This window comes from Cygnus olor, chromosome 5, assembly GCF_009769625.2.
Source record: "Cygnus olor isolate bCygOlo1 chromosome 5, bCygOlo1.pri.v2, whole genome shotgun sequence".
Classification (NCBI taxonomy): domain Eukaryota; kingdom Metazoa; phylum Chordata; class Aves; order Anseriformes; family Anatidae; genus Cygnus; species Cygnus olor.
In genome coordinates this window covers 1,750,820-1,777,613 of record NC_049173.1, presented here as the reverse complement: position 1 = coordinate 1,777,613, position 26,794 = coordinate 1,750,820, and the positions used below count along the sequence as shown (strand labels likewise).

The following is a 26,794-nucleotide window of genomic DNA, read 5'->3' as shown; positions in this document are numbered from 1 at the left end:
CCAGGGACACAGAATGGGGAGGACAGGAGGGGGCTGCAGAAGCTCACCCTCATCCCCCGGCTCTCACCACTCGCCCACGCCGCTCCCCACTGCGGTCTCACCACCTGGCCCAGCCTGGCTTCCGAGCACAAATAACAGTCATGAGGTCAAAATGTCCAGACAAATATACCAACAGCACACTCAGACATCTCTTTTAAAATATCCCACTGTCAGGTCCTTGGATGGTCCTGTCCTCCCTGTACTACGCTGCAGTTCTGTGCTCCATCTGCTCCCTACCTCAAAATCCTCTGGTTTGTCCTCTTAGACGGCTAGTCACATTAATTATTTGGCTAATTCATTATAACTTTGTAGATATTAATTTAAATAAGACAATTTCATATCATTAAAGTCCAAACCATCTTGGAGCTTGCACATGTTGCCTGGGGACATTTCGGTAAATAAAGCGGTCCTTGGACTCTCATCCCCTGGCACACTCACGTCTGATTTCGTGTGGCTTGGGAACATGCGGCACTAACCTACTTATTGCTTTTAGATACTTCATCTGCCTCGAGATTAGCCGTGACATTTTCCTGAACCGCTGAGATACTTCTGGTAGTTTGGCCCTGGGTCGCTCAGCGGCGCGTTCCCGTCTGTCAGGAGGCACTCAGATACTTTGCTTTAATGGGCAATTTTCTGATGGTTATCCTTTTGAAATCTGCTGGAGTACAAGGCTGAGGCTAAGGTCCGATTCCCTTTGCTCTTTATCATCTTCTCTTGGGTAGTGTTATTGAGAGCCTCGGATTGAATTTTCATCTCCTTACTGCTGATTTACAGCCTGAACAAAGATGCTATCACACTGATGTCTGTTTTTGAAAATTGCTTTTAAACCATGCAAAAGTAGAGAACACTGCTTTCCCCACCCCCCCTTTTTTTTTCTTTTTCTTTTTCTTTTCTTAACATTTCAGCATCAGCAAGACCAGCCGTCTTACTTTCCCGTTGTCTTCAGCAGGGTGCACGAGCGCTCGACAGCACCGGGAGGTGAAGCAGCTGCTGGTGCCCCAGCAGGGACTCCCTGGGGGACACCTGTGTAGCACTAGTTGGAGTTTTGCTGTGCTTTGCACGGGGTGAGCACATTGCTGTAGCGACTGCATCGCTGACCAAGCCTTGTGCATGGAGGAGAATCCCACTGACATGATCATTTATGATTATCACCCTGGTTTGGGATGTATCTGTTCCCCAGAAAGTAAATGTCCTTTTAACAACACCGTAGTGACAGGGATGATTTCTTCCATGGGCTTTGCAGAAGAGGAGAGCCCTGGGCATGGTCAAACCACGCCACTTCGGTGTGTGCCGACCTGGCAAGGTGGCAGCAGATCTCAGCTGTCTGCAGTGCAGCTGAGATGGGTTACAGCAGTGGTGACAAAGGCTCAGCCTCTCCCTACATGCTTAAACCAAACATTTGTACCACTCTGTTCGGCTTGATTATTACTTGAACTGGCACAGTTCTTCCCTCTTGCCTTGCAGGGGCATTCGTGTCTTGGAGGAAAACTAAGAGCCAATGCTGCTCTGCTTTTATGCATGATTGAGGAGGAAGCTTTACTGAAAACTCACCTGTATTTAGTGGTGCCACTTTCTCCAGAAAACCAAATTAAAAAATCAAATCTGATTTAGAAAATTTAAAAAAAAAAAAAAAAAGACTAAAAAAAATCTGTGCTATTTTCCTGGGAAAATACTGTGTTAGCACAGCTAGAGAATTTCTCCCTGTTCTTTGAGGACTCCATGTAAATGAGCGTGCTGTCAAGAGCACAACTCATGGCTGTTCTGCTAAAAAGGAATCAGTAATGTTGGGCAATCCCTAAATGACGAATAAAGAAGAAGGATGTCAGGCAGAGCGTGGCCCCTTCTCCTCGGCAGGGACCGAGGGCTTTGCCCAGGCTGCCCGGCGCCTGGCCGAGGGTCAGGCTGCACAGCCCTGCTGCTCGGGTCTAAAGGCTGCTGGTTATCCAGAAGGTGCTATTTTTACAGGTAAAGCTACAGGAGCATTTTCACCATGAATATTTATTTCCTAGAGCCGGCACATCTTTCAGAAGGAAAAAAAAATCAGTTTTTACAGTCAAAAAGAACTACCTTTGATATTTGCTGTCCTGAAACACTTAAGATGCTAGTGAAAGAGAAACTTTTTTTTTTTTAAATATAATCCAACCAAGTCACTGTTTGGCACACAGCAGAAATGGCTTTTTAACAGAATTAAGAAGAAATGGGGGTCTTCAAAGATAAGTGAAGAGAGGTTAAACCCAGTAAAATGGAATATGTTTTCTGAAACATTGCGTAGTTCAAAGAAAACCTAATCAAACTTCAAAACAGCTTCTTTAGCGCAGGAAAACATCAAGGCTTTTTTCCTCAACTGCAGAATTCATGTCTGCACTAATCTAAATAATGTGTATGTGTCCAGCAATGAGGTCCCATTAAACCCTTTAACAAAGGGTATTTTTTCCCCTCAATAAGTTTTGTGCCCCATGAGAACGCACGAGTGCTCTGGGCAGGGCCCTCTGGACACAGGAATGCACTTGCTGGAGTGGCTGGGGTTGGTATTTGGAAATTCAACGTGAAATATGCCAAAGGACTGAGGACAAAACATAGCTAAATTAAATACAGAGCTCGATCCAGGACAGTCACCAGGTTGGTGTCTTCCTTGTAGGAAGGATGTGGCCATGGGCCCCCCTGCTGCGGGAAGCAAACCAGCCATACGAGGGCACACTGATTGCACTGAAACACACAGGTACAGAGGAGAAAATTACATCACCTTCAGCCTGCCTTCTCCCCAAAGCCAACATGGAATTAATTGGTACAGGATTCTTTTTTTTTAAGAGCAAAAGCGGAGGAAAAATATTTTTGATTTCAATCAAAATTTGCTTTCCATTTTCCATTAAAATCATAATCAATATCATAATCAAACTTATAACAACATTATTCGCTTAATCCTTACAATGAATTATGTGCATCTCTTTTCCTTATTGCATCTTTTATCCTGCTCTGACTCCACTGCTGGCTTCTGTGGGGTGGTATCGTGGGGGGTGGAGACAGGAGGCGCCCCCAGAGAGCCCTCCAGCTGCGTTGCTCGACCTGCAGAAAGCCCCGGGCTCCACTGTGCCCCGGCTGTGCCACCCTTTGTCCCAGCAGCAGGGCAGGGTGCCGGATCTCGCTCTCCCCAAAGCCCTGCACAACGCTGATGGCATTTGCTGCTTCCCCCAACGTGACCATTTTCCTGTTTCCTTTCAGGTTGGATGTTGTGGTGCCAAAAAAGAAACAAAACTGTTTCAAATACCTAAGCTAAACTTTTTTTTTTAAAGTATCAGAAAAAAAGGGTGGTAAAGATACTGCACTTGTGCTGAAGATTTCCCCCCCAATGTAACAATATTGCCATATAAAACCATTCCAAGCCTCTGACAGATTATGATTAATCAATGTAGGAGATTATCTCCATAGAGCAGAACTTTTTTGGCACTAAGAAGATATTGATAAAACATCTTCAAGCCTGAGTGTGTCCCAGCATAGACAAGCCGTAAGAGCACGCACCATTAATGAGGCTGTGTTCCATCCAAGTAAAGGATTTTATGTCCCTTCTGAAACCTTCAGACGATTTTTTACAATTAGAACTGGAGAATTACTTTAAAAGTTGCATTTATGCATGAATATGCAGCGGAGTTGGCTAAATGCATGGTACTGGTGTTCCAGACTGCCAAAATGACTGGGGTTAGCAACTCAAGGACAAGTTACACGCTTGAAACAGGCAGGGCACAGCGTGACACCGAAACGTGGCAAGGGAGAGAGGTAATAGAAAAAAAAAGCGAGAGAGGGTTTAAGTTGGAGAGCCATGACCTAAAATCCTGTCTGAAGGCAGACTTCACCTCTGGATAATGCGCTTTGCTCTTCTTGAATAGAGAGCAGTCCTGAGCATTGCTGCAGCTCGGCTGTTTCAGAGGAGTAACAGACAGGTTAAATTAACTGAAATCCTCTGAGACCTTTCATCCACGCCATATCGCTGGCTTCCTCATGGCAGCAGGATGCAGCATCACTCTAACAGTCACCTGTTTTATTAAATCAGGAGCTCTCATCTCGGGGATATGCTCCTGCCCATCATCCGGAGCACAAAATTCGAGCATAAACCGCCTGGTTTTGGAGCCCTGTTCATTGAGTGCAGGGTGCTCCTTCCTGAGGCCAGGCGTAGCCGATCATTTGCTCACAGGCAAGGTCCAGGGCTTTAGCTGAAAAAAAATCAGTACCTGAGGATCCGTGCTTCTGGGGGGCTGGCTGCCGGCCCTCTGAGCCTGGCAGGGGAACTTGGGCCTCGCTGTGCTGCAGGCGAGCCACGTGAACACGTGCTGAGGCCTCCTCGTTGTTGATATAAAATACTATAGACATCTAATGTCGTCTTGCAAATTCACCTCAGTTCCGTTTCGCCGTTAAACAAAAGTGAGAATAATTTTGTGTGGAAAGGCAATGCAAAACACAGTGAAAAAAATACTGGTATGATTACACCTCTTTCTGCATTAATTACATGTTGTAGCATGTAATATTATAATTACATCCAACCAGTTAAATTCTGGGTCTCTGCAAGTCCCACTGAATAGACTGAAAATCTGTGGGGAGGCACTGTAACATCTTTCCTTTGCCACTTTTCCTTTTTGGGAGCCCCAGGTGCAGCAATGCCTTTGCATTTGGCTCATTCTCACTCAGGCTCATCTGGAATCACTTGCCTCTGTTTTAATCTCCAGGTCAACCCCTACCTTGTAATTCATTTTCTAGCTGACTGGTCCTACCATTTTCTAACAGTACAATGACATCCAGTTCTTGCCAAGACTTTCTTTACAGATCTTTGAAGATGATGCAGGTTGGATCATGGATGAAGATTTGGAGAAGATTTGTTGCAGTGGAGAAGATTTGTTGCAATTGCATATTTTGAAAACATGTTAGCAGCTCATGGTCTCATTTCTGGAATCAGCTTTACTGATACCTGGTCTGAAAGTTGTGTTTCTTGAGTGGGCAGAACTTTATACAAGGTCACTTTAACCTCATTGGGTTTGAAATCAAATGATTTTGCAATTGCAAATGTTTGTTTTTTTTTTTTTTGTATTCTTGCTTTGTGAGCGCACAATTTCTTTTTGTGAGAACTTCATATGTACAGAAATTATTTGGTGCTAATTGGCTACCAAGAAGGCTGTGCAATAATTCCAAACAATTTAATCAGTCCTGTTTCCTTCTGACTTCTGGGACCATATCGAAACCCAGAGTGGGACTGGAGTACCCAAGCTCCACTGCATTGCATCGCACGCTCTGTGCTGCCAAGTCTTAGCCAGCAATTCAGCCATGGTGTTAAAACTAATTCAATTAGGAGTGAAGGGGCATTAATGCAGTAATTACCGGGCTGTAATGCCCAAAGCAAGGGGAAGCCCTGTCTGCACACATGCCCTTGGGGAATCCAGAGGTGGCCGTATTTTTGTCCTTGGCCATGGCAAGCGCAGCTCTGCTGTCTCTGTTGCTCTGGGGTGCAGCAGCTTGCCAAGCAGCGAGTCTTACGCAGGGGCCATGCATGAGCCGGTGCAAAGGTGCCCAAACCGCTGCCAGACAGGACTGTTTCTTCCAAATCCTCCTCTCTTAGAAGGAATTAGTGTCCAAAACAGTGTCTGGAGCTAACTTGATCCACCCACTTCCTCTCTGCTTTAAAAGCAGACGGGCTTTGTGGTGTCAGATAAATGCGCCGTGATAGTATCACTTAGGTGCTCTTACAGAGATGAGCAGTGATAGCGAGCTGGAACAGAGGTATGTTTGTTAACTGATGCCAGATTACACATGCAAGCCATTACATTATTTGCATTTTCATGTTTTTTTTTTTTTTTTTTTTTCCTGTCGCTGTGTGCAGACATGTTCATAACTGCTGTTCTACTGAGTTTTTTTCCTGCATGCAAATAGCTTATAATTTGCCAGGTCCGCTTACATCAAAGCTGCGGATGCCTGGATACAGCAGGGATGTGCAGGGCAGCAGTGACTGAGGGCAGAGGCACCAATTCAGCAGCGCTAGAAGCAGGCAGAGGCAGTCTCCATCTTGCAGACAAGTGCCTGAGCACAGCTGGGGATCTAAGCCCCCTCAGACCCATTTCTTCTGGGCTTTTGTACTGGTGGCTTTGTTATGATGGGCACACGCTGGTGTGCTGCCTGCTGAGCTCCCCACGTGCACCAGAGGTGTCCCAGGTGCTCTGCGGGACGTGTGGGTGCTTTGCAATTCTTGGCATTGGAAATAAGCACAGATACATACCATGGGCAGGATCCTTTGAGCTTGGGCAGAAAAGCTCTCAGTTTTGGTGAGCAGACATGAGTTTGAGGTAGGCCCTGGATGGGCTGAGCTCCGTTAGCAGCCGTGAGCTGTTAGATTTCAGGATGGAGAGAGCTGCCTTTTGGTATGGCAGAGTGAGTGGGTTGACTTACTGTTAGAATTAATTTATTTCCTTGTGAAGACATCCATACAAACTACCTCTAAATCCTCACTGTCTGTAGCACTGCTTCTCGAAGGAAGATTTGATTACAAGCTGACTATAAGTTATTAGCTTTCCAGTAAGTCTAAATGAATGTTACAGGCTATAAACTGACTGTATAAGTTATAATCTCTCATGTAAAGCTTAATGATGGTTGCAGTAACATTTTTATCTTTCTCAAGGACAGGAGAAAATTTCTTACTGTGTCACTGATTGCAATAGCCTCCTAACCCAGTTCCACGTCTCAAGTCAAACTGGCGGTGTGGTATTTTATTTCTGTTCCCCACCCAGTCTGTGTTTTCCAGCGTAGTCTGTTTTCCAGCATAGGAACAGTCATGGATGGCTGAGAACTTCAGGAAACGGTAGAAGACCATATGCCACTTTATATTCTTGCCTGTGTGGTCTTAAAATTCCTTCTGAAGTATCAGTGCCATTTAAAAAATTATTTGTCATTCATCTGCTGGGCACAGCAGGTATTTGATTTTAATTAAAGACCTTGGAGACCGTGGAGAGTGCTACTCTGCTACAGTGCTACTGAGCCCAGAGTGGCTCCGAAAAATGTGCAACAGGAAAGACAATTTCCAGAGCACATGGAGGATCGGTGTTTTTTGTTTCCTGCTGAACTCACTCCTGCTGGTGGGGAATGCAAATGAACAGGAGCTTTGCCAGCCCCCCAGCAGCAGATTGTGGCAGTGCCCCAGAGCAACCCGCCCCGGGCAGGCTGAACGGCAGGAACGCAGATAGGAAAGACAGTTCTCACTCTGCTCACAGAGTTTTATGCCCATCTCTTGGTCCAAAGCCCATTAAAGGCAGTGGGTGCTGAGCCGGTGACTGCCTTCTGGACAATTAATTTCCCAACTCAGCTGAAGCAGGGTTGTGAAGTTTGGGATGTTTATTTCTCACAGGTCAGCAGTGTGACAAGTGGTGCAAAACGTGACCTTTTACCAAAGGTGGTGAGACGCTATCGCTGGGTCTCCAGCATGCTTTTGCTGTCAGCTATGAAGAGGCAAAAAACGACGTTAATTAATTACAATCTGAGGCCAAAGTCTCACCTTTAAGGAGCGGAGGGAGGGGCCATTGAGGTTCTCACAGTGGTGCAGATTTATTTATTTTTGATCCAAGACTTCCCTAGGGAAAGAAGAAGAGAAAGAAGTTAGTCACCCAAGAAGGGCAAGGAGGGTGAATGCAGCAGGGGGTTGCCCCATGGGACAAACTTCTGCCGGCATGTGCCGCTTGGTTTTAGGTGTGCTTCTGGGAGCTGCGGCTTGAAAGCTGCAGAAGCTAGGCTGCCCAAAGAAGCAGGAAAAGAGTGCAAGTCATTTTGCCGGGCAGCACTACCACTGCACCGAGTGTTTAGTCCCATGGGAAGAGAGGGGAAGTGTGGGAAAGCATCGTCCCCATGCTCATGGTGTTGGGAGCAGCGGGCACGTGGTCTTCTGTTCCTGCAGGAAGGAATTCCCCACAGCAGCAGCCTCACCCACCTGCTTAGTGGGGATTATTTATTACTAATGCTTTTCATTGGCTTTAGAACTACTCCACACTTAGATGCCTCCCAGCCGTCTGGCCAAACTGCTGCCTTATGGCTTAGGCCGCCCTTCCCGGGAAGCAGAGCCCAAAGGCCTTCCCACAGGCAAAGCTGCAGTTGTTACACGAGCCCCAGCCCTGCTCCGGGGCTCTGCAATCTCTTCAGGCCTCGCCTTCCTGCCCTCTCTGCCCCATTCCTGTCAGATCAGCAGGTTTCTGTGTTAATTTTCTCATACAAGGACAAATTCCTACTTCAGAGGTCAGTTGGAGCTGCAGGTACAGGTGGTAGCACCGAGACTCCCAGGCTCTGTATTTGCCTCCAAACAATACCTGTCCCTGGATGTGGCTCTTTAGGATGGCTAAGGGAAGGCCACATTTGTGCTTTTTGCCATCAATCCACAAGTTTTGGCCGTGTGATATCTCAGAGATGTTGTGAAGACGAAACTCTCAATGTAGTAGTACGAATGGAAGGATTTGAGGCTTTACAGAAGGTCCCAACTGAGAAATACTGTCCCCAAGTAAGTGATGTGAGGATGATGGTGGCTGCAAGCAGGGAAGAGGGCGTCTGTAGCTGCATCACTGGAGAAAGAAATCAGCCAAGCTTTTGGTTTTTAGCTTTAGGTTTTGGTTTTAGTTTTTGGTTTCATTAGGGAGAGACTGCCGTGGAAGACAGTGATGTGAAGTGGTGTGACTTTTGTTGTGAAGCAGGTAGCATATGAAATGCAGAATACAGAAGAAGACTGCAGAGGGAGCCTGTACATGGTGTGACAGAACAGAGGACCTCAGAAAGCCACAGCGGGGACCGATCTGCAAAACAGAATGGGCACTCAGGAAGGGGGAAGTTGATTTTGTTAAAGCTGTCTTGAAATTTGAGAAGAAAAAGTGGAGGCAGCTGGTCACAGGCTGGTTTACGTGTGACCTTGAATAGGAGGAGTTTCCACAGGGACTGAGGCGATTGGAAAATGTGTTTTCACTTCTAAGAGCAGTTTTGGGAAAAAAATAATGTATATATATATTTATATATCATAAAGAGACACTTTTCCAAATGTCGAAACCCATTCCTTTGTGCCGTGCATCCTGAGCTTCTTGTGACTCGGGCACCTGTCGGGTTGGGACGGATGGGGACGGGCAGGAAGGGCAGTGGCAGTGGGAAATCCGAAATGGGGCTGTGGGGAGTGGAAGGGATGAGCCTGCGGTGGGGCACAAGGCAGCTGCAGGGGCTGCTGAGGGCGAGCAGGTCAGGAATGTGAAGACATACATTCCCTTTCACGTATGCAAATAATGAACAAAGTATCCCTTCTTATTGAAAATCCTTCATAAAATATATATCCTGCAATAAAGCAGAGCACAGTAATGGGCGGCATTTTTCATAAACTTTGTTTCTTGTAGTGTTTTACACAGTTAAATATATTGTTTTGTTTAGGATTTATACTCTTCATGCATTTTAAAGATAGAAAGGTCTGGAGCTGAATTTGCCAGATGGGGAAGCATTTGTAAATCTCTGATTTTATTTTATTTTTCCCTAAACATTTATAGCTGCTGTTATAAAGTGCAAGACACCCTGATCATCGCTTATATTGAACTCCTTGTCATGTTAAGTTAAAGTGCATATGTGCTACCAGTATGGAACAGAGATGGCAAAGATGCTGCATTCACAAACCGTCTAACGCTAAGCAAATTAGCAGAAATAGATATGAAGATAGGGGGAACATAAACAGACAACGCAAGGAAATGATTCCTTCAGTGCTGTCTGCGTGTCTACTAAAGCTGTCACTGCTACTGGTGCTGTGCCTGCAGTTACTACTGTTTGTTTCTGCATGACAAGCCAGCATAAACACTAACCCGGCACTCTGAGACTCCATCTGGGGTATGTAGTCAGCTGCTATAATTAGGGAGAGAATGTCGTTGTTCATTTTATTGCCATTGCTTGAAATCAGTGGGTTGTGTTTGCATTCATTACACTTTAGATTTGCAACGCATGTTCTTGATTTCTTATTTTACTTTGGAAGGCATGTATTGGCAAGTGAAATAAAATAATTAGTTCGGGAGCTTATTTCATTTTTCTAAGGGATAAATGACCGAGTGAGGTGAAAACAGCCAGGGAAAGGTCTCCTGTGACCTGTCAAGGAATTTCTCTAGAAGGTACCAGCTCAGGACCCATGTAAGTGAGTGCATCAGTTCCCTTCTTAGGACAGCACTTTGGCTTTTGCTAAGATCTCAGTGATGCAGAGGGATGTATTATGACTTCAGCAGTAAGCAGCGACAAAGAAGAGGCTTTTCTGTTCTCGTTTGTTTTCTATGAATCAGTTCCCTATTGTCTTCCATACTATTTTTGGCCTTATGCTAGCAGAGAGATAGATAATATTTGAGATGTACTGCCTGGAGGAATTGAAATGCTGTGTGCAACAAGCTGCACAAGAAATGCTGGTGACTGCAAAAGGGCTCTGAGTGAGAGGGGCTGTTCCTGGGGAAGAGCCGTGCATTTGTTTGTCACGCTGGGACTGCTGACAGATGATGCTTGCTCCTCTTCCTGATCCAGCCTCGGATTCATTATGAAATAAGTAATTACTGAAACTAAGCATGTAACTTGATGACTCTTATCCATCAGAAGTTAATGATGTTTTAACACTGTCTGTTATAGTAACTTCTTTGATATTGATTAGCTGCTGTCACCGAATCCATACATTAAAAAACATGCATGTCTTCTGCTGGTTTGGTCAGCGTGTATGAGTGCAGCTATTGCACATGGGTTGAAAAACTGGAGATTGTTTAGAAATATGGCTAAATGCATCAGTGCAGCTATGTTCTAGTAGTCTGCAACCTCTTCTGAATTAGTGAGCTCCTGGGGAAATCCTGCTGTAACCCACACCAGGCTGGCAAGCAGGAGGAGGGGCTGAATTCCCCTGGTTTGTTCAGCCCCGAGCAGAGCAGGCCAAGGGGAGGCCTCATGGTGGCCTGCAGCTCCCTCACGAGGGGAGCAGAGGGGCAGGCGCTGAGCTCTGCTCTCTGGGGACAGCGACAGAGCCTGAGGGGATGGCATGGGGCTGGGACAGGGGAGGGTCAGGCTGGGGGTTAGGGAAAGGTTCTGCACCCAGAGGTGGTCGGGCACTGGGACAGGCGCCCCAGGGCAGTGGTTATTGCGCTGAGCCTGCCGGAGGTCAAGAAGTGTTTGGACACCGCTCTCAGACACGGGGTCTGATTTTTGCATTGTGCTGTGTGGAGCCAGGAGTGGGACTTGGTGATCCTTGTGACCCTGTGGGTCCCCTCCAAGTCAGCATATTCCATGGTTCTGTGACTCCAATCATTTCTGTCAGTCAAGCAGCAGTGCTTAGGGCTCTAAGTGATGATGGTGCTGGAGCTGCTGAGGTGTTTTTGCAGATTGCTTTGTGTCCTGTTCTTCAGCTCCATCTCAGGGACACTGCTGTTTGTCGTGGTGAGGATCCATGCTACACTGCCCCCAGTACTGATGTGGCCTCATTAGAAGGTGGCTCAGATAACTGCTCAGTGCAGAGAGATACTGTCTGCAGGCAGCAAGTTTGTTTTCCCTATGAATATTCTTGTTTAAGTCTTCTCTAGATGGTTACCCATTATACGAAGAACACCTCAACTGAGTCAGTGCTCACACTCAATGCATCTTAGAAGTGAGCGTATTCTTGTCCCACCCAGATGTTTAGGAACAACTGCTCAGAAAGGGCCTTGAGATGTGTTCCTTTGTGCAACACTAATTAATCACAGTCACATCCTCAGATCAATACTTTTTGAGATCTGGTATCACATCTCCCTGAAGTCCTGTTTCAGACTTTCATACAATCTAATGAGTAGCAAGTTGTGGCCAAAGATATTATTCAGTGGCAGGGGACAGAGCAGGATACTGTCTTAGAAAGCCTGCCACCATCCGTAGCTGCTGCCTGGAGGTGGCTCTGCAGGTAGGATATTGCCCTGGATCTGCCTAGGATGAAGGAGAGATGCAATAACGCCCAGTAAAAAGCCATTTGGCCCCTCGAAAGTAGACACAAGAAGGAAAAACTGCTGTTCACCAGAAATAATCACAGCCCTCCACAGTGTTTCTGCACTTCGGAGGTTTCAGCAGGACTGGGATGCGCTCTTGAAATCCAGATGAGGGCGATGGTGAACAGGGTGCTGGGGCTTTTTTCTTCACCCTGTGCTAACCTGAGGAAGGAGGTAGCTAAAATCCTGACCCACCCCATGCCCAGGAGGGCAGTTTGCTGTAACTGGTAACTGTCAGCTTCATAGGCAGACGCATTCGGGTTGATGGAACAGCAGCAGTGAATGCAGCAGGATGTGTAATTGTGCTGGGTGGCCTCTGCCAGTGTGCTGGGGAGGAATTCACACTTCTTGTAGCCATGCAGCCTTCAAACACAAACAGTTGGTCTGTTTGTGCATTGTTGTCTCACGCAGGTGCCAGCCCAGTTGAGCAAAACCACACTCGGCATTACTGCTCCTTCCCCTGCTCCAGCCCTCTGCCATACACAGCCACAACCTGCTGTATTGTGCACATGCAACACACTCAGAAGGTAAAAAAATAAAAATAAAAGTTTTGTTAGTGGTGGGAAGGAAAACAAATATTATACTCTGCATTAAACTGTGCCGTGCCTCCTCTGCCTGGCAGAGCCCCAAGCATCACAGTTACTCGCACTCCAGCAGTGCGAGCACAGAGGGAGGGATTAATTAAAGCTAGTGCATGTTAATGGAGCTCTAAACCTGACTGCAGATTGCCTTAACAGACACAAAAAAGTGCAATGGCATAAACCTTCCTCCTTCGGGACCCCCAGGAACAGCGGGGCAGTGAGAGGCTGCCCTGCCCAGGGATGTGGCCCTCCTGGCTCTGCTGTGCAGAGCTCTCCTTAGGACCAAGGACACTTCCCGCAGTTTTTCCCCAATATAACTCAATTGATGAAGATCTGGGGGTCCCTTCCTGGGCTGCGGGAGGCCAGTGTGCATCAAAATTGCATTCAGATGGTCAGTTTGTCACAGGTACGGCCAGTGAGCTGAAGCCTGGTGAGGTTTGGACTCAGAGGCAGGCTGAGCCCTACCTGCCTGTCCTGAAAAGTTGTAATAAATCCAGCTGCAAAGGCTGAAGGGAGCGAGGGGAGGGTGACTTCTGCTGCCCGTGCTTGAAAAGGGCAAATGATATGAGCCAGGCAAATGTTTCCTATACTCAGAACAAAACAAGAGTGGTTGCTTTTGGAAGTTCAGGCTGGTGTGACTGGAAGACTGACAGATGGAGTTGGAGCTGGCAGCTCCAAGGGATGCCCAGATGGGCTATGAGCAGCAGCAACCCCACGCTCTACATGCTTGAGACATCTCTGCTGGCAGGACATACATGATAGCCTCTGGCAAGCACAAACAGGGCTTGGAGCTGGCTGCTGAGCTAATCCATAATGCAGGCGGTTTCCTCTAGGTGACCTGCTGTCTCCACACACCCAAGTCATGCTGAGCCAGAGGCTGTTGCTAGCTCTGTCACACCCTTCATCATCTCTTTATTTCTGTGGTGAGGGAGAATCTTTGCTGGATGACATCTCCTCTGGAAATGGAACAGTTGGATGGTGGTGGGTCTTGGTGACGTGAGCTCTTCCATGGCCAGGTACACTGCCTGTGTGCCTCGTAGCTCCTGCACCATCAAAGGCAACATTTGATTTCTGCATACGCTAAAACTCTGCCCAGCTTTCTTGTACTTCTGAAGTGTGCAAGTTAAGGACTTAATGTTGTGTTGTTAAATTTTCAGCATCTCCATTTACACCAGAAATCTCTTCTGTTAGGAGGGATTTAGAATAATGCAACTCTTCATGAGCCCTCATTATTTCTCAAAAGGTGACTATGTTGTTCAAGTGCCTGTATTGTGACAAGCTTCTAATTATGGATCCTTTTTGTAGACCCCCAGAGATGCCATTATGTCCACCTGCAGTAGAAGGGGGAAGATTATCATTTGCATTCAGCGTGAGGTTTTTTTTTTCTATTATTTTCACTGCGCATAAATAAGGAAAACAAATCTTACCAACCAGTGATCCTCTTTTCATTTATCTTACATTTCATTTTTGAAAGCAGCAGTTTAGCTTTGCTTCTTTTCCTTGGAGTATTGTTGCTTGCTACTTCAGCACTAACATATCTGCTCTAATCTGCTCTAATTGAATGTGCAGCCTCATTGGGCAATCTGGCTAAACCAGCTTGGCTAAAAGGGCCTTTCATCCTCTGGAAAGAAAGGCATGGCTGGAGAGGATAACACAGCCAAAGGTAAAAGATTACTCAGTAACCACAAGATATTGACAATCCTTTTCCTTTCTCTTTTCCCTTTTCTCAATACCTTTCTGATGATTGGAGTTTTGAGAAATCTAGGGCAAACGCTTCCCATCCATCTCTAATAATACCTTGTGTATTTTGGCATACACTCCTAATACCCGAATTTAAGGGGCTGAGTAGTGAATGCATACACCTTTCCTAGGTCTACATGAGCAGGCAACTCACATCTTCTCCTGAGGCCATCCTGTGTCTTTCATTGCATTTCATAATTACTTCCACTGGCAAAATCCCCACAGAAAAAGAACAGAGGTATGAGCTTTGGGATGTGGAAAGACCTCATTCTGCTTCTGGTTTTGTCTAATGCCAAGTCTCTTGTAGACCTTCATGGGAGGATATCATCTGCAAATGTTTCTGTTTTCCATGCTTCATCTCCTTTTTGCATAACTCAGGTGATAAAATGCCACATTTAACACAGCAGAACCTGGTTTGCGTTTGCCATGTCCTGTTCCCAACAGTATTGCTCTCAAACCATAGAAAGTTCAAAGAAGGCAGAGCCATGCAGGGCAAGGATGGACCTGTGCCATGAACGAGTCAGTTTTGATTTGGGGCTTTGATCCAGTTGTATCTGTCAGGGCGAAAACTGGTGGTTAATCAAGCTTCCTACAAGTCCAGCTGTTAAAACTTGCTTTGAGTCAATCCAAACTTTTTTTACTTTAAGAAACTGAAGCAACATTGTAGTGGTGGTATGATGAGCTATAAAGAGATCAATGAAAAATGACTTAAAAAGCTAATGAGTGTCTCTCTGGAATGTGTGTGCTCTTTCACTTCTGAAACACATTGTTCCTTTAGGCCAAATCCACTGAGAGTTCTGGGGTATGCTGTAACTGTGAATTTTAAGGAAGCATTGTCCCCTCAAAGGTTTTTGGGGCAGCTCTAATTTCAGATGCCCCTAACCCTACCAAGTCTTCTGGGAGCCTTTGTGGACTCCGCTGACTTGCTTGTGCAGCGGTGCCTGGTGGTACAGGCTCAAGGATGGTGTCTGCAGCTCCAGCTATGGTTCTAGCAAATCCTGTGTCTCTAATAGTTCCCGTGTTACATCTGCCACCCTGGTTAGACGTCTCAGCTACCCCTGTGCACCTCAGATGCCACTACATGCCTATGGTTGGGCAACCAGATTGGGCACTCAGTGTCATTTTTGCTGTTATACACAAATCACTCTTTATGGGACACCCTAGAGGCCACAAAGGTACTTTACCTGTGAAGGTGTCACTGGTATTCATGGGTTTAAAAGAAACTCAAATTTAATGAATTCAAATAGTGTTTTGTCATATGTTTGGGGAATCGTGCTTAGGTTTTTCACCTTTATAAAGAAAGAAGGCTATAACAGTATTTGGTGGAATGCTTGTGTAACCAAGGATGCACTGTGAGATGTCATTTTCCCCTTTGTATCTGTTGTGCAGATTGGTATGTTCTGCTAAATAATGTACATAATGCTGTAAGTCTGCACATCTGCACTGTTACAAAAGATGGCTTATGTATGTTTTCACTTGGGAGGTGGGAGAGGAGAAGATGCGATGAAGGCAGCAGTCGCTGGAAATATCCATCTTGTATTTCCCAGCTCACGGATGTCATTCTGTATTATTTGTGCCAGGTACAGCAGCTGTCACTGAGTCTTTCCCTGCTCAGTGCAGTGCAGCTTGTTTTGATATCTCTATTTTAATCAGCTGGGCCATGAAAAATTAGTGCAGAGACATGTTACATTGCTCCAGCTTGGCTTTGTTAGAAGCTCAGTGATTTTTTCCCCTTCCCTGCTCACACCTGGGCCAAGAATGCCATTGAGGAATCAGTCAATGATAAAGGCAAACCATTGCCACAAATCTTTTAAAAAAGAATAGAGGCTGATAATTCCAAAATGTGTTTCTGGAAGAAGATGTTTAAAAGAATGACTCAAAATGCAGGTAGATGAGGGCGGTTACAGGCTGGGTATCAACACTTGGCTCCAAAACTGCCTGTCTGATCATTTTGGTTTCTTTCTTTTCCCTTTTTTGTTGCTGTCTCCTGCAGGCAAAGCCTATGCCCCCGAGTTCTACTACGACACTTACAACCCCCTGTGGCAGAACAGACCCCGTGTTTACTCCTACAGCCTCCAGTGGACCCAGATGAACCCCGACGCTGTGGACCGCATCCTTGCCTATCGCCTAGGGATCAGGCAGGTGAGGAGAGAAAATGGTTCATGCAGGAAGTGCCTTTTGATGTGCTGACCTCTGTGAGGGCTGCCTGGCCTTATTTTATTTTATTTTATTCATTTTTGTTTATTTTATTTTACTTCATGTTATTTATTCATTTTCCTCACTCTTTTCACGTTCTGTGAATCGGAGTTGTCTCTCCTCCTTCTGGAAGATCTGCTGCCATCTTGCAGCAGTAGTCCTCTGCTGTGTGCAGATCCTGGAAACTAATTTGCACATTTCCAGTGTGAAATGCAGAGATTAAAAAGCTGTTCCTCAGGTTTGCAGAGGCTGCAGCTCAAGATACACTGGAAAGATTGCATAAAAGAAGCTTGCAATGAAATGAAACTTTTTTATCTTTATGTATCTATATATCTTATGTTAGATCTTCCATGTAAATTAATACATACAGGAATAGCTGTAGCTTTGCTACCAAAACGTGTAGTGATCCTTGAGAACCGACATCTTCCTTGACCACATTAAAGCTGATCACAGATGGGTCTTTGTAGATTCGCTATGAACTTATCAGTGGGATTTGGCTCCCTTAAGGATGTGTGGGACCAACCTGCTTGCAGAGGAATTGATAGTCATCACCATTAATTCACCACTTCACAATTTTAAAAGAAAAATATCATGTCTTCTTTTAAAGTGATCACTACAAAGCTTGAGTTTTAATAGTCAATTAAATTGAAAGAACCAATTTGTGCATTGCTTAAACTCAATTATTAAATTGGAACACCTCTCCCTTACTCTGCTTCATGGGGCACCTAATGTTTGTTCACGCTTGCGCTTTTCTCCAGATAAGTCCATACAAAATCTCACAAGTCTATGTTCTGAAAAGCAAAAAAATGTTGGTGCCATACCATTTATCCATGATCCTGTCTAGGGTCTGTCCATGCGAAACTCTACAGATATGCCAGATGCTGATGTTGCCAGCTTGATTTTGGGCATTGCTAGGCTTTCTCAATGAAAATATGCATTGTTTGTAATGATGCTTCTTGCTATGGATGCCTCCCTGGCCACCAAGCTCACCTCTGCATCACCTGTTACCCACTGGGCTGCCAGCCTTTGGCAGAGCGAGGTGAGCACAGAGAGGAAGCTGTGCCGAGCCGTGCCGTGCCGTGCCATGTCGCGCACGTCCCCAGCTCCCAGCCCGGGCCTGCTGCTATTAAATGAAGATGTTTCACTACATACCTGGGACAATCCACCAGATATTGTTTAGGTCTTGTTTTGTACCTTCCTGTTGAGCTTGCCTTTCTTAAATAATACCTGAATTGATTGATTGAGAAAGTACACATTTGGGTGTTCAATGCCTGAGATAATAGTCTGTGCGGTGAGAATAGAAAACAGGGATTAAGACCAATTCTTGAAGATGTGTATAGATATTGAAAATTTGAGTGCAGAACGTATTTTGTTATCCCACAGATCTCCTGCTGGGATGAGCTTAGCAAGCTGCAAACCAAATACCCAAGTTGAGCACATTGTTAATGCTGAGTGGATGGGGCTTTGCACGGTGCAGTGGTGGAGCTGGCTGGGACAGGTCCTGGAGCAGCTCTGACACCTGGCGGGTGCCGTCTCAGAGTCTGCTTCTGCCTGAATCTGACTCATTTGGAATGAAAATCAGTGACTTTTAATAAATATTTATGCAACTCTTTGCATCACTGGGTACAAATCAGTTCTGTTACTCCCAGTACCCAAGAGGAATTATTAAATTTAAAAAAGAATTTGCTGAAGTAAAAAATATATATATATATAATGAAATTAGTGTCATTAGGTTTTTTAGCTTCTTCTTTTTTTTTTTTTTTTATTCTTCCATTTCATTTTAACTTACTTTTAATTATCTATTTTTGGTGCTTAAAATTAGTAGTTACTTTAATTACCGCAACAATCCACTCTCAGGTTAATCAAAATATGTTCCTTTCCTCTGTCTGAAGCCACATTTAAAATTTGGGTAATTTAGAAACTAGTGAGCCATCCGGACACACGTCCATTCCTGCAGTAATTCCTCCTAAAACATGGGTGATAATTAAAATTGTTACCTCCTCTGACACCTGCCGCTACTTGTTGCCAGCACATTGCCCTCTGAAACGTCTGTGTTTAGATAATTTATTTGAGTTAGCAGTGCATTTTTTACAGGATTTTGCTATTCTTATTTGACTGCATTTCTAAATATTTTTATTCTCTAATGCATTGCAAACACTGCTGGTGGGCTACGTCAGGTTGGTGTGTTGGCGTCTGCTTGTGGTTAGCTGAATGGTATTGCCTTTATCTCATCAGCAAATTGTTTTTGTATTAAGAATGATAACATCTGTGTCCAAGTGCCTGTTTCTCTTTACCTGACTTGTATATTGCTGCTTCACTTAAGAAAGGATCCAGGCAGTATTTGGGGAATACTTGTAGGATCTGTGGGATTTTCGAGGGACTGGGATGGATGAGGTGCAGAGCTGTGCTGTCTCCTGGCTAGTGGAGCCAGGTGTGCTTGAGGGCCCCAGGCCCTATAAAAGCACACAGACAGCAGCTTTCACACTCACTCAACAAGGAAACTCTATGGCTGTTTAGTTGGTGCCTCATTTTTTAGCAGTTACTACGGTTGAGGTAAGGAGGATCAGAACCGTGTGCACCGCTCGGCAGCTGGATGCTGTGGCACCACGGGTGGGGCAGATTCTGCAGCTCAGCGTCCTCAAAGCCAATTAAAGCCCAGCACCAAGAGGCCACTGTCCATGGGCTGTGTCAACTAGAAAAACAGACAAGAGCCTGTGTTTCTTAAAAAGTACTGTTACAGAAAGAATTCCCCAAATGCAACAACAGAAGACAAAAGAAAGCAAAGTGCTCTAAAATAATTGCTGCTCCTCCTGGATCCTCCCAGGAGGGAGCGTCCACCACACACTGCCATGCCATCAGGACACACTCGACATAGAAACTGCCACTATCACTGTGTTTCATGGGCAGTTTGTAGCTGTAAATAAAGACATGGGAGGAGACCTATAAAATTCTCTTAATGGAAGACATACAGATACCTTAGCTCTGCACAGCTTGCCTTTCTTCCCCGCCTTGCTGAGAGAGGCAAACAGAACAAAATTATTTTCATCACATACCCTTCCCTGACCTCAGCATGGCCCAGCTCCTTTGCTTCAGCTCTGTTCCCCCTGCTTTCTGCCCGTGTTGCACCTTTGGCACTGGAAGCTTCTCGCCAGTTTCTAGTTTCTGTTGCCAGCAAAATTTCTCAAAACTTTGCTCGTCTGAACTGGTCAAGGCAGAGACATCTCCACCTCTATAGTCGTGCTACATGCCAACCAGCAGAAATATCTTCCTGTTGTTATAATAAGCTACTAATTCCTAGCAGAACAATTTGTCTTTTTAATGAAGAAAGAACCTGGCTATGCCGTACTTCATTATCAGGCTTCTTTGCCCTTTAAAACTTTAATTATTAAGCACATCCTTTGCATTGTTTTCTGCAACTGTCTGGCAAGTGCAAAAATGGATCTAAAACACTCAGCATTGTATAAAGACTCTAATTTTCATAAAATGAAATTTTAAAATGTTAACGTTACAGACTTTGAGCTTTTTCCAGGCTGGCAGTGAAGGAGAACACATTCCGGAGCCTAGAGGATCACATCGTTCTAGTGCTTCAGAGCATCCCTAAAAATGTTCCCACTGGTGAAGGGGAAATTTGAACACAAATTTGAGCAGAAAAATAAGAGATGCATGGAGCAGCAAAGCAGGTCCCTTTGAAATGCTCATTTATGATTACTGCAGTCTTGTATGAGAGTAGGTTGGAAATTAGGGATAGAGAAGGGCACGGTCAAGAGAAGTAGGTAAGAGCCTATGGTCACTTGTTGTCAAAGAACGTGGACAATACATCTTGTGCTTGAAAATACAGATCTCACAGCAGAGGAAGAGCAAGTGAACTGAATTCATCTCAGCAATCCCGACTTAGTCATGGGGGGGTTTGAAGGTGATGGAGAGATGGGAGGGATAATCAAAAATCTTGGAATTACCTTGTAACTAGAAAAAGTTGAAATTGAGAGTTTGGGAAAATGATCTCACTTTACTGCTTTGAAAAGCCTCCAAAGAAATCAAACTTTGACTCCAGACTGCTCGCATGAAGTAGCTGCAGATTTCTCTCTGTTCCCAAGTCAAATTCACTCTGAGTGAATTACAATAAAAAGAGATGATGGTATAAACAAACCACCCACCTCACCTTCACTTGCATTTGAAGCAAGCAAGTCTGGGAAGACTACTTCTTGTTAAGAAGCCTCCAGAAGCACTTTTTTTTTTTTTTTTTTTTTTTTTTTTAACTGTTACCTGCTCTACAGCTTCTTCCACAGGACCACGTCCATGCAGCAGTCACAGTCTGGTTACTTCCTAGACCCCTGAAGGTCCCATCTGTCTGGTGCAGTCACCAAAATAAGTAGTAATATATTAAAAATACAGGGATTTGGGCATCTTTGCATGCTGTGAGTAGAGTGGCCAGTCACACAGCTGTGTGTGCAGTGGCTTAGGGCTCCGAGCTCCCTTTCTTCTTAGTGGTGCTCAGTAACCCAGCACAGCACAGCCCGCTGCACCTGTGGGACCACTTCTCTTCCGATGGGGCTTTCTTTAATTTTCTTAATGTCCCTGGAATAGGGCTACAAGGCTCCACCTCATCTGAGTCACCAGAACAGTGTTACACATTTCTGTCAGAGCCTGCATCCTGTCACATACCTTGTCACTAGCGGTAAAATACAGACATGTCTCAGGCACAAGAGGATAATTTAATGGTAGGAAAGCATGACACTGAAGAAACTTGTTCAGCATTTTCAACAGAGGTTAAAGAAACGCCAAGGGAAACTGCAGTGCGAGCACTAGGAAAGTTCTTTGAGAAAAGTACAGAGCTTGGTTTAATGCCAAATCAGGGAAACTAAGAAAGTCAAAATTGGGAGAGGATAGGTGCCATCAGGGGAAGAGGCAATCACAAGGAAAAATAAGTGTCATTTTTCTGCCTGTAGAGTGAAAATGGAAATAGATGAATGGAAATCATGTATTTACTAAAATAACATACTTAGAATGAAAGCCACTTACGAGAAATTTATGTATTTTAGCAAACTCAAGGCCCCCACCTGATGGGTAATCGTTTTGCAAATGTTCCTTCTATCAGGATCGTGGTGCTGTCATCACGAAATCAATCTATTGCAGAGGGAAAGATGTTTGCAAGCTTGGTATTTTCTTTTGTTATGCTACAGAAAATTTACAGTAGCAGTACATCAAAATGTATATAAAAATTTGATTCAGAGCCATTCAAAAATAAGTACTCACATCTGTAGTAATTAATTTTAGCAGGGGAAGTGGGAGAGTTGAAAAGGCTAATTCAAATGTATATGGGAATATTTCTAATGTTTTCATGAAACATTTTAAGCATTCTTCTGCAGAGGGAAATAGCTGTTCTGAGGATTTCTTCACAGCGTGCATTTCCTTCAGGAAGTCTAAACGAGGCTTTGCTGTTCTCCTCTTGTATCTGCACTTGTGAAATTAGAGACAGAGAATTTAGCAAAAAAAGTAGTGCAACATTCAGAAGCACGATTCTTATTGATTTTCTTGGGGTTGGTAAATTGAATTAGAGAAGCAATGGTTGTTTTACAATTTTCAGTTTGCAATGCTGACGCCTGTTATGCTTGTTCTTCACAAAACCGAGGGTTGTCTTTCAAAACAGCAAGCTGAGGGCTGTCCTTTGAGATTTGTACCAAATTCTTTTAATTGTTATTTAAAAAATATGGCTACTTTTCCCAGTTTTCTGAAAGATAAGGCAAATGCTTATGCATATTTTTTTGGGGGGAAAAAAAAAAAAGTAATGTCTTAAGAAGTCAGAGGTAGAAGTTAAACATATAAATACATCTTTTGCTGTCAGGTGCTGATATTCTGACTCTGATCCCACAGTGTCCTAGCTGACAAAGATGCTCCTCTCTTTATCCACACTCCCTGTCTTGGGCATTGAGCTGTGGGTCCCCAGAGCTGCCGGTGCGCTTGTGTTGGAGGTAGCTGGCTGTGTTTGCTAGCAATGCAAACAGAAATCCCAGGCAGAATGTGGCCATTCTCATTACCACTAAATTTGCACCATAAAACAGAACTCCTTTTCTTCACAAAAAAACTTACGGCAAAGTTTGACATAGTTGCTGACTGCAATTGCAATTTGCTGCCTGCTGGGACTGCCTTGGTTGGGTTTTTGTTATATAAGCAGACTGAAACAAACTGTTGCTATTTCATTACCAATTTTAATACCTAATTTATATGAACTTTTTGGCCTGGGTTCCTAAAGAAACAAGACCCAGAAGACTGTCCTGCCTGTGTCTGTCCATCTGTCCTACTGTCACTCTCAGAGGTTTCTGAACCCAGCTCTTCATTTGGGTCAACTCTGATGGGAGTAGGGGTGCAGCAGAGAAGGAGGGCCCCACCAGTGCTCTGAGAGCATGTGGATGGGTTAAGGAGAAAGATGCCATTATGGAAAAAAATCGAAGGGCAAGATCACATTAATCAAAAAACTGAAAAAAAATGTTAATGGGACAGAGTGTATGAATTCTCTGACTTTGTAGCCAGGTCTGTGGAAGCCCCTGCTGAACCACCTTATGTTTTTGGTGAATATTTCTAATCCCTCTCTTCAGGATGTCTCAGGCATGCCTATACTTCTCTCCCTGTATATTTATACATTGCAGGAGCCAGGGAGCTCCATGGCCAAGTCTCCTTGACTTTTGCCAGCAACGTGCAAGCAGTAATTTCCTGAAGAACAAACCCTCCCTGGGCAGGAGGTGGTCACCATGCTCGTGTGCTCGAGGCAGTGACAGGAATGTAGCCTGAGGCTTTCACTGCACGTTTCGCTTCAGTGAAAAAGAATAGAGACATGCTCGTACTGCGCACTGTGAGCTCTCACCCAGCATTGCCCGAGTCCAAGGCGCTTTGGTCAGTGCATGGCTGTCACACTTGGTTCTCATTTACTCTGGCTCAGCAGGAAAATCTGCAGTATGAATTGATTACTGCTGACAAATGCAGTGCATCAGTCAAACTTTAGGAAAGATGCAGGAGAAAATGGATTGAATTGAAGAGCAATTTAGTGAGAGAATTACTCAAGCTAGAGGAATTTATTTCTGTAAACAAGTTACTTGCTTTTGACTACATTTAAACACTTGAGGTAGGGTAGAGGCTCCCTTTGCAGGTGTACCCATGTGTGCACAGACACACGGCTGTGGCTGTGAGTGGTGCAGTCAGCGCCGTGCGTGGCTGAGCAGCACGTTTCATCCTCAGCGTGCAGCCGAGGGTGTTTCTGCAAGTTGTTGAGCCAGGTGGGCACCCCTCCAGCACAAACTATACATTACAGGATGTAATGCAAAAGCGTTTCAAAAAATACCTGTGACAACAACGGTTCTGATAGGGTTGTTTTCATATGATGTCATACAGTGGCTCATAAATATTAAAGGATTTGCAAAATAGAGCAATGAAACTTTGAAAACTGAAGATCTACACAAAAATTAAGTCATATGTCATCAGGCAAATGCATGACGAGTGAGAGTTGTGTCTGGCATGCAGTATCCTTTTCAACATAGTAAAAGATAGCATAAATAACTGCAGCTATAACTTAGTATATGAAAGGGCCTGTGAGTGTTACAGACACTTAATTCTGATGAAGGAAGCATTTTCTTTAGTGAAGATAGTTTCAGAAGCCTAGGAAAGGTTTTAAACTAGAAGAAGGTAGATTTAGATTAGATATGAGGAAGAAGTTCTTCCCTCAGAGAGCGGTGAAGCCCTGACATGGGGCTGGAACCGGGTGGGTGGGTCCCTTGGGCACCAGCCCCAGCCGCGGCATCCACACACACAGGAGGCACTCAAAGACCACTACTCCCAAGATCACCAAGTGCCCCCAAATTAAATAATGCCAGAACTGAGCTCTCAGACCGGCTGCAGAAGTGTTTCTCACTGAATGAGCTTCACCTTTTTCCTTGTGGTAGCTCCACGTGTGTCCTTACATCTTCTTGCTCCCCCACGTGCCAGGCCTGCCCTAAGGACACCCTCTGTGTTCTCCCCGTGTCGGCAGGACACGGCCCCACAGCCCTTATTTCGTGGGCTGCAATGAACCCATTGGCACCGCTTCTCTCTGAGTTTAGGAAACTGAAACATAGAGAATGGTCAGGAACACTCACTGCTGGTAGGGCTCGCCTTGGGAAATGGGTTTTTACCTCTGCATATTTAAAGGCAGCATCTTGATTCACGCTTAGAGGTGCTTCACTGGAGTTGCACAAGCAGCCTGAAATCTGGGTGTCCCATGTCACTGAGAGGGACACCGGGACCCTCACGCTGGGCTGTCATGTGCAGTGTACCTGCAGACCCACCTGTGCCTTTGTGTGGTCCTCAGCGGATGGCTGAGGGATCCCAGCTGCCTGCCGGACACTCGGGCATTTGGGGCTGTCTCCCTGCCTCCCTGTCTCACACCAGAAGTTCTGTCCTTGCAGAAACAGATGCATGCAATTTCAGAAGAAAAAATAAAAGGTTAAAACATCATTTTTACCAATAAAAATAGCAATGCCATTAAGAAACCGAACCTTTTCCCAGTCCACAATGATGTATTGTTTCTATTGGCACAACTGAGACCAGGAAGGATTTCTTTGTTTTTGTGAGGCCTGTGCAAATTTTATTTCCATTTGGAGAAAAGAGATGGTAAATGAGATTCATTCTTTTTTAAAGAATGTAGTTAGATGGGCAATTCCTTAAACAGACTTTGCTTGCTCCTAGATGAGGGACATTTAGCCAAATCACAATGTATTAGCTAGCGTATGTACTAAGTAAGTGTTTTCCTCAAGTAATGTGCATTACAGAAACTATATACTGCTGGGATGAGTGATCTGGCCCTCAAGACAACTGTTCCATCCATACTTTTGCTGTTAGAGAATTCTTTATTCTCTGAAACATACATATATTTAAATCGAATACAAACCATACTGCCATTCAATAAGCAAATCAGCACCCTACTGCAATGCGTCTGTGTTTTGGAGCTAATTTAAAACATCACAGTTACATTTTGAGAACTTCATTAAAAATCTAGTGGCTATTTCCTTTCCTCTCATGCAGTGATTGTCTTAAGTATTTAAGAAATGGTTTGTTGAAATGTTCTTATCTGACAGTTGAGCTGTTATTTTTTGGCAAAAAAATCATTCTTACTTAAAAACTTAAGCAAAATCAGTATGTTCGCTTTCCTTGAAAATGCACATTGGCATCACGCGCTTGTCTTATTGCATTATTACTCCTTGATCTATTTATGCAGAGATTCATGTAGGTTGCTTAAAATGCAGTCTTGTTTTTCCAGTTCATTTACCGAGACAACCTAGCGTGTTCAGTGTGCTCGCTAAAGAGTAAAGCTCCAGCATGCCATGCTTTAAAAGGGTTGGGTTTGTCATCCTGATTGCAGCCACATTCATTGACTTGTCACTATGTAATTATTTTGTATGGAAAAAAAAATGTCATTCATAAATAGCTTTTAGAAATCACAGGAAAATGAATTAGCTCACTAGTGACAGGAATGTGCTGTGTGCCGTTCAAGATCCAACCAGGGAAGGTTGTGGCACTGTGGTATGCTCAGCTAAGTCATTATCACTAAAATATGAAATTTGTCCTGGGATACTTTCCCGATCACGGAATTGCAGTTGTTCTTATAAGCGTAAAGTGTTTAGCTTAAACTTAGGGACTAAATCCTGACGCCACTTTGATAATTCTCTCTCTTGTTGCCCTGATAAAAACAATGGTCTGGCTACTGCAGACAGACTGCTGTTTGACATGCAGAAGCACATCCCTGCTGTTGGCAGTAGCACTGCTGGCAGTGCCCAGCGCCCCCGCTGCTGTGCTCTGTGCTCTGATGGGTGAGGGCAGCAGGTCCTAGTGTGTGAACTTCTGGTTCGCTCTGTCACTGAGAGGGAACGAGAAACTTACCCTTAAAACCATCCTTAATGCGGTTTAATAATTAACCCGCCTTTTGTGAATGCCTAACAGAACGGGGATTAAAAATTGAAAACGTCTTTGAGAGCTGCCTAGCAGTGGTGCAAGAGTAGGAAGGCCTGTGCCACTGGGGTGGGGAACAGAGCAGCTCTTGTTTAATCCCATAGACTTGTGTGAATTCATCTGGGACTTAGCCAATTTTAAAGTCTTAAAATGGATTCTGCTGGTTTATATCACATTTTAGCCTTTCTCTAAGGAGGGAGTGAAAGGTATGTACTTGAATGCAGTGTCAGCACATTCAAGGTTGTGTCTGATCTGAGTCCACGC

At 44.6% G+C, this 26,794-nt stretch overlaps 1 protein-coding gene and 1 long non-coding RNA gene across 5 annotated transcripts in view; one reads left to right on the top strand and one right to left on the bottom strand.

Annotated features, from left to right (window-relative positions):
- Positions 1–26,794, bottom strand: part of LOC121071271 — a 478,323-nt gene that overhangs the window by 7,367 nt on the left and 444,162 nt on the right. The gene's annotated exons all lie outside the window — the stretch shown is intronic.
- MDGA2 (MAM domain containing glycosylphosphatidylinositol anchor 2) overlaps positions 1–26,794 on the top strand; it is a 339,526-nt gene that overhangs the window by 273,159 nt on the left and 39,573 nt on the right. For all 4 annotated transcript variants that reach the window (XM_040559492.1, XM_040559491.1, XM_040559493.1 and 1 more), the window contains one exon: positions 16,356–16,504. In XM_040559492.1, coding sequence (XP_040415426.1) covers positions 16,356–16,504 — 149 coding nt within the window. The remainder of the gene's footprint in view (positions 1–16,355; positions 16,505–26,794) is intronic.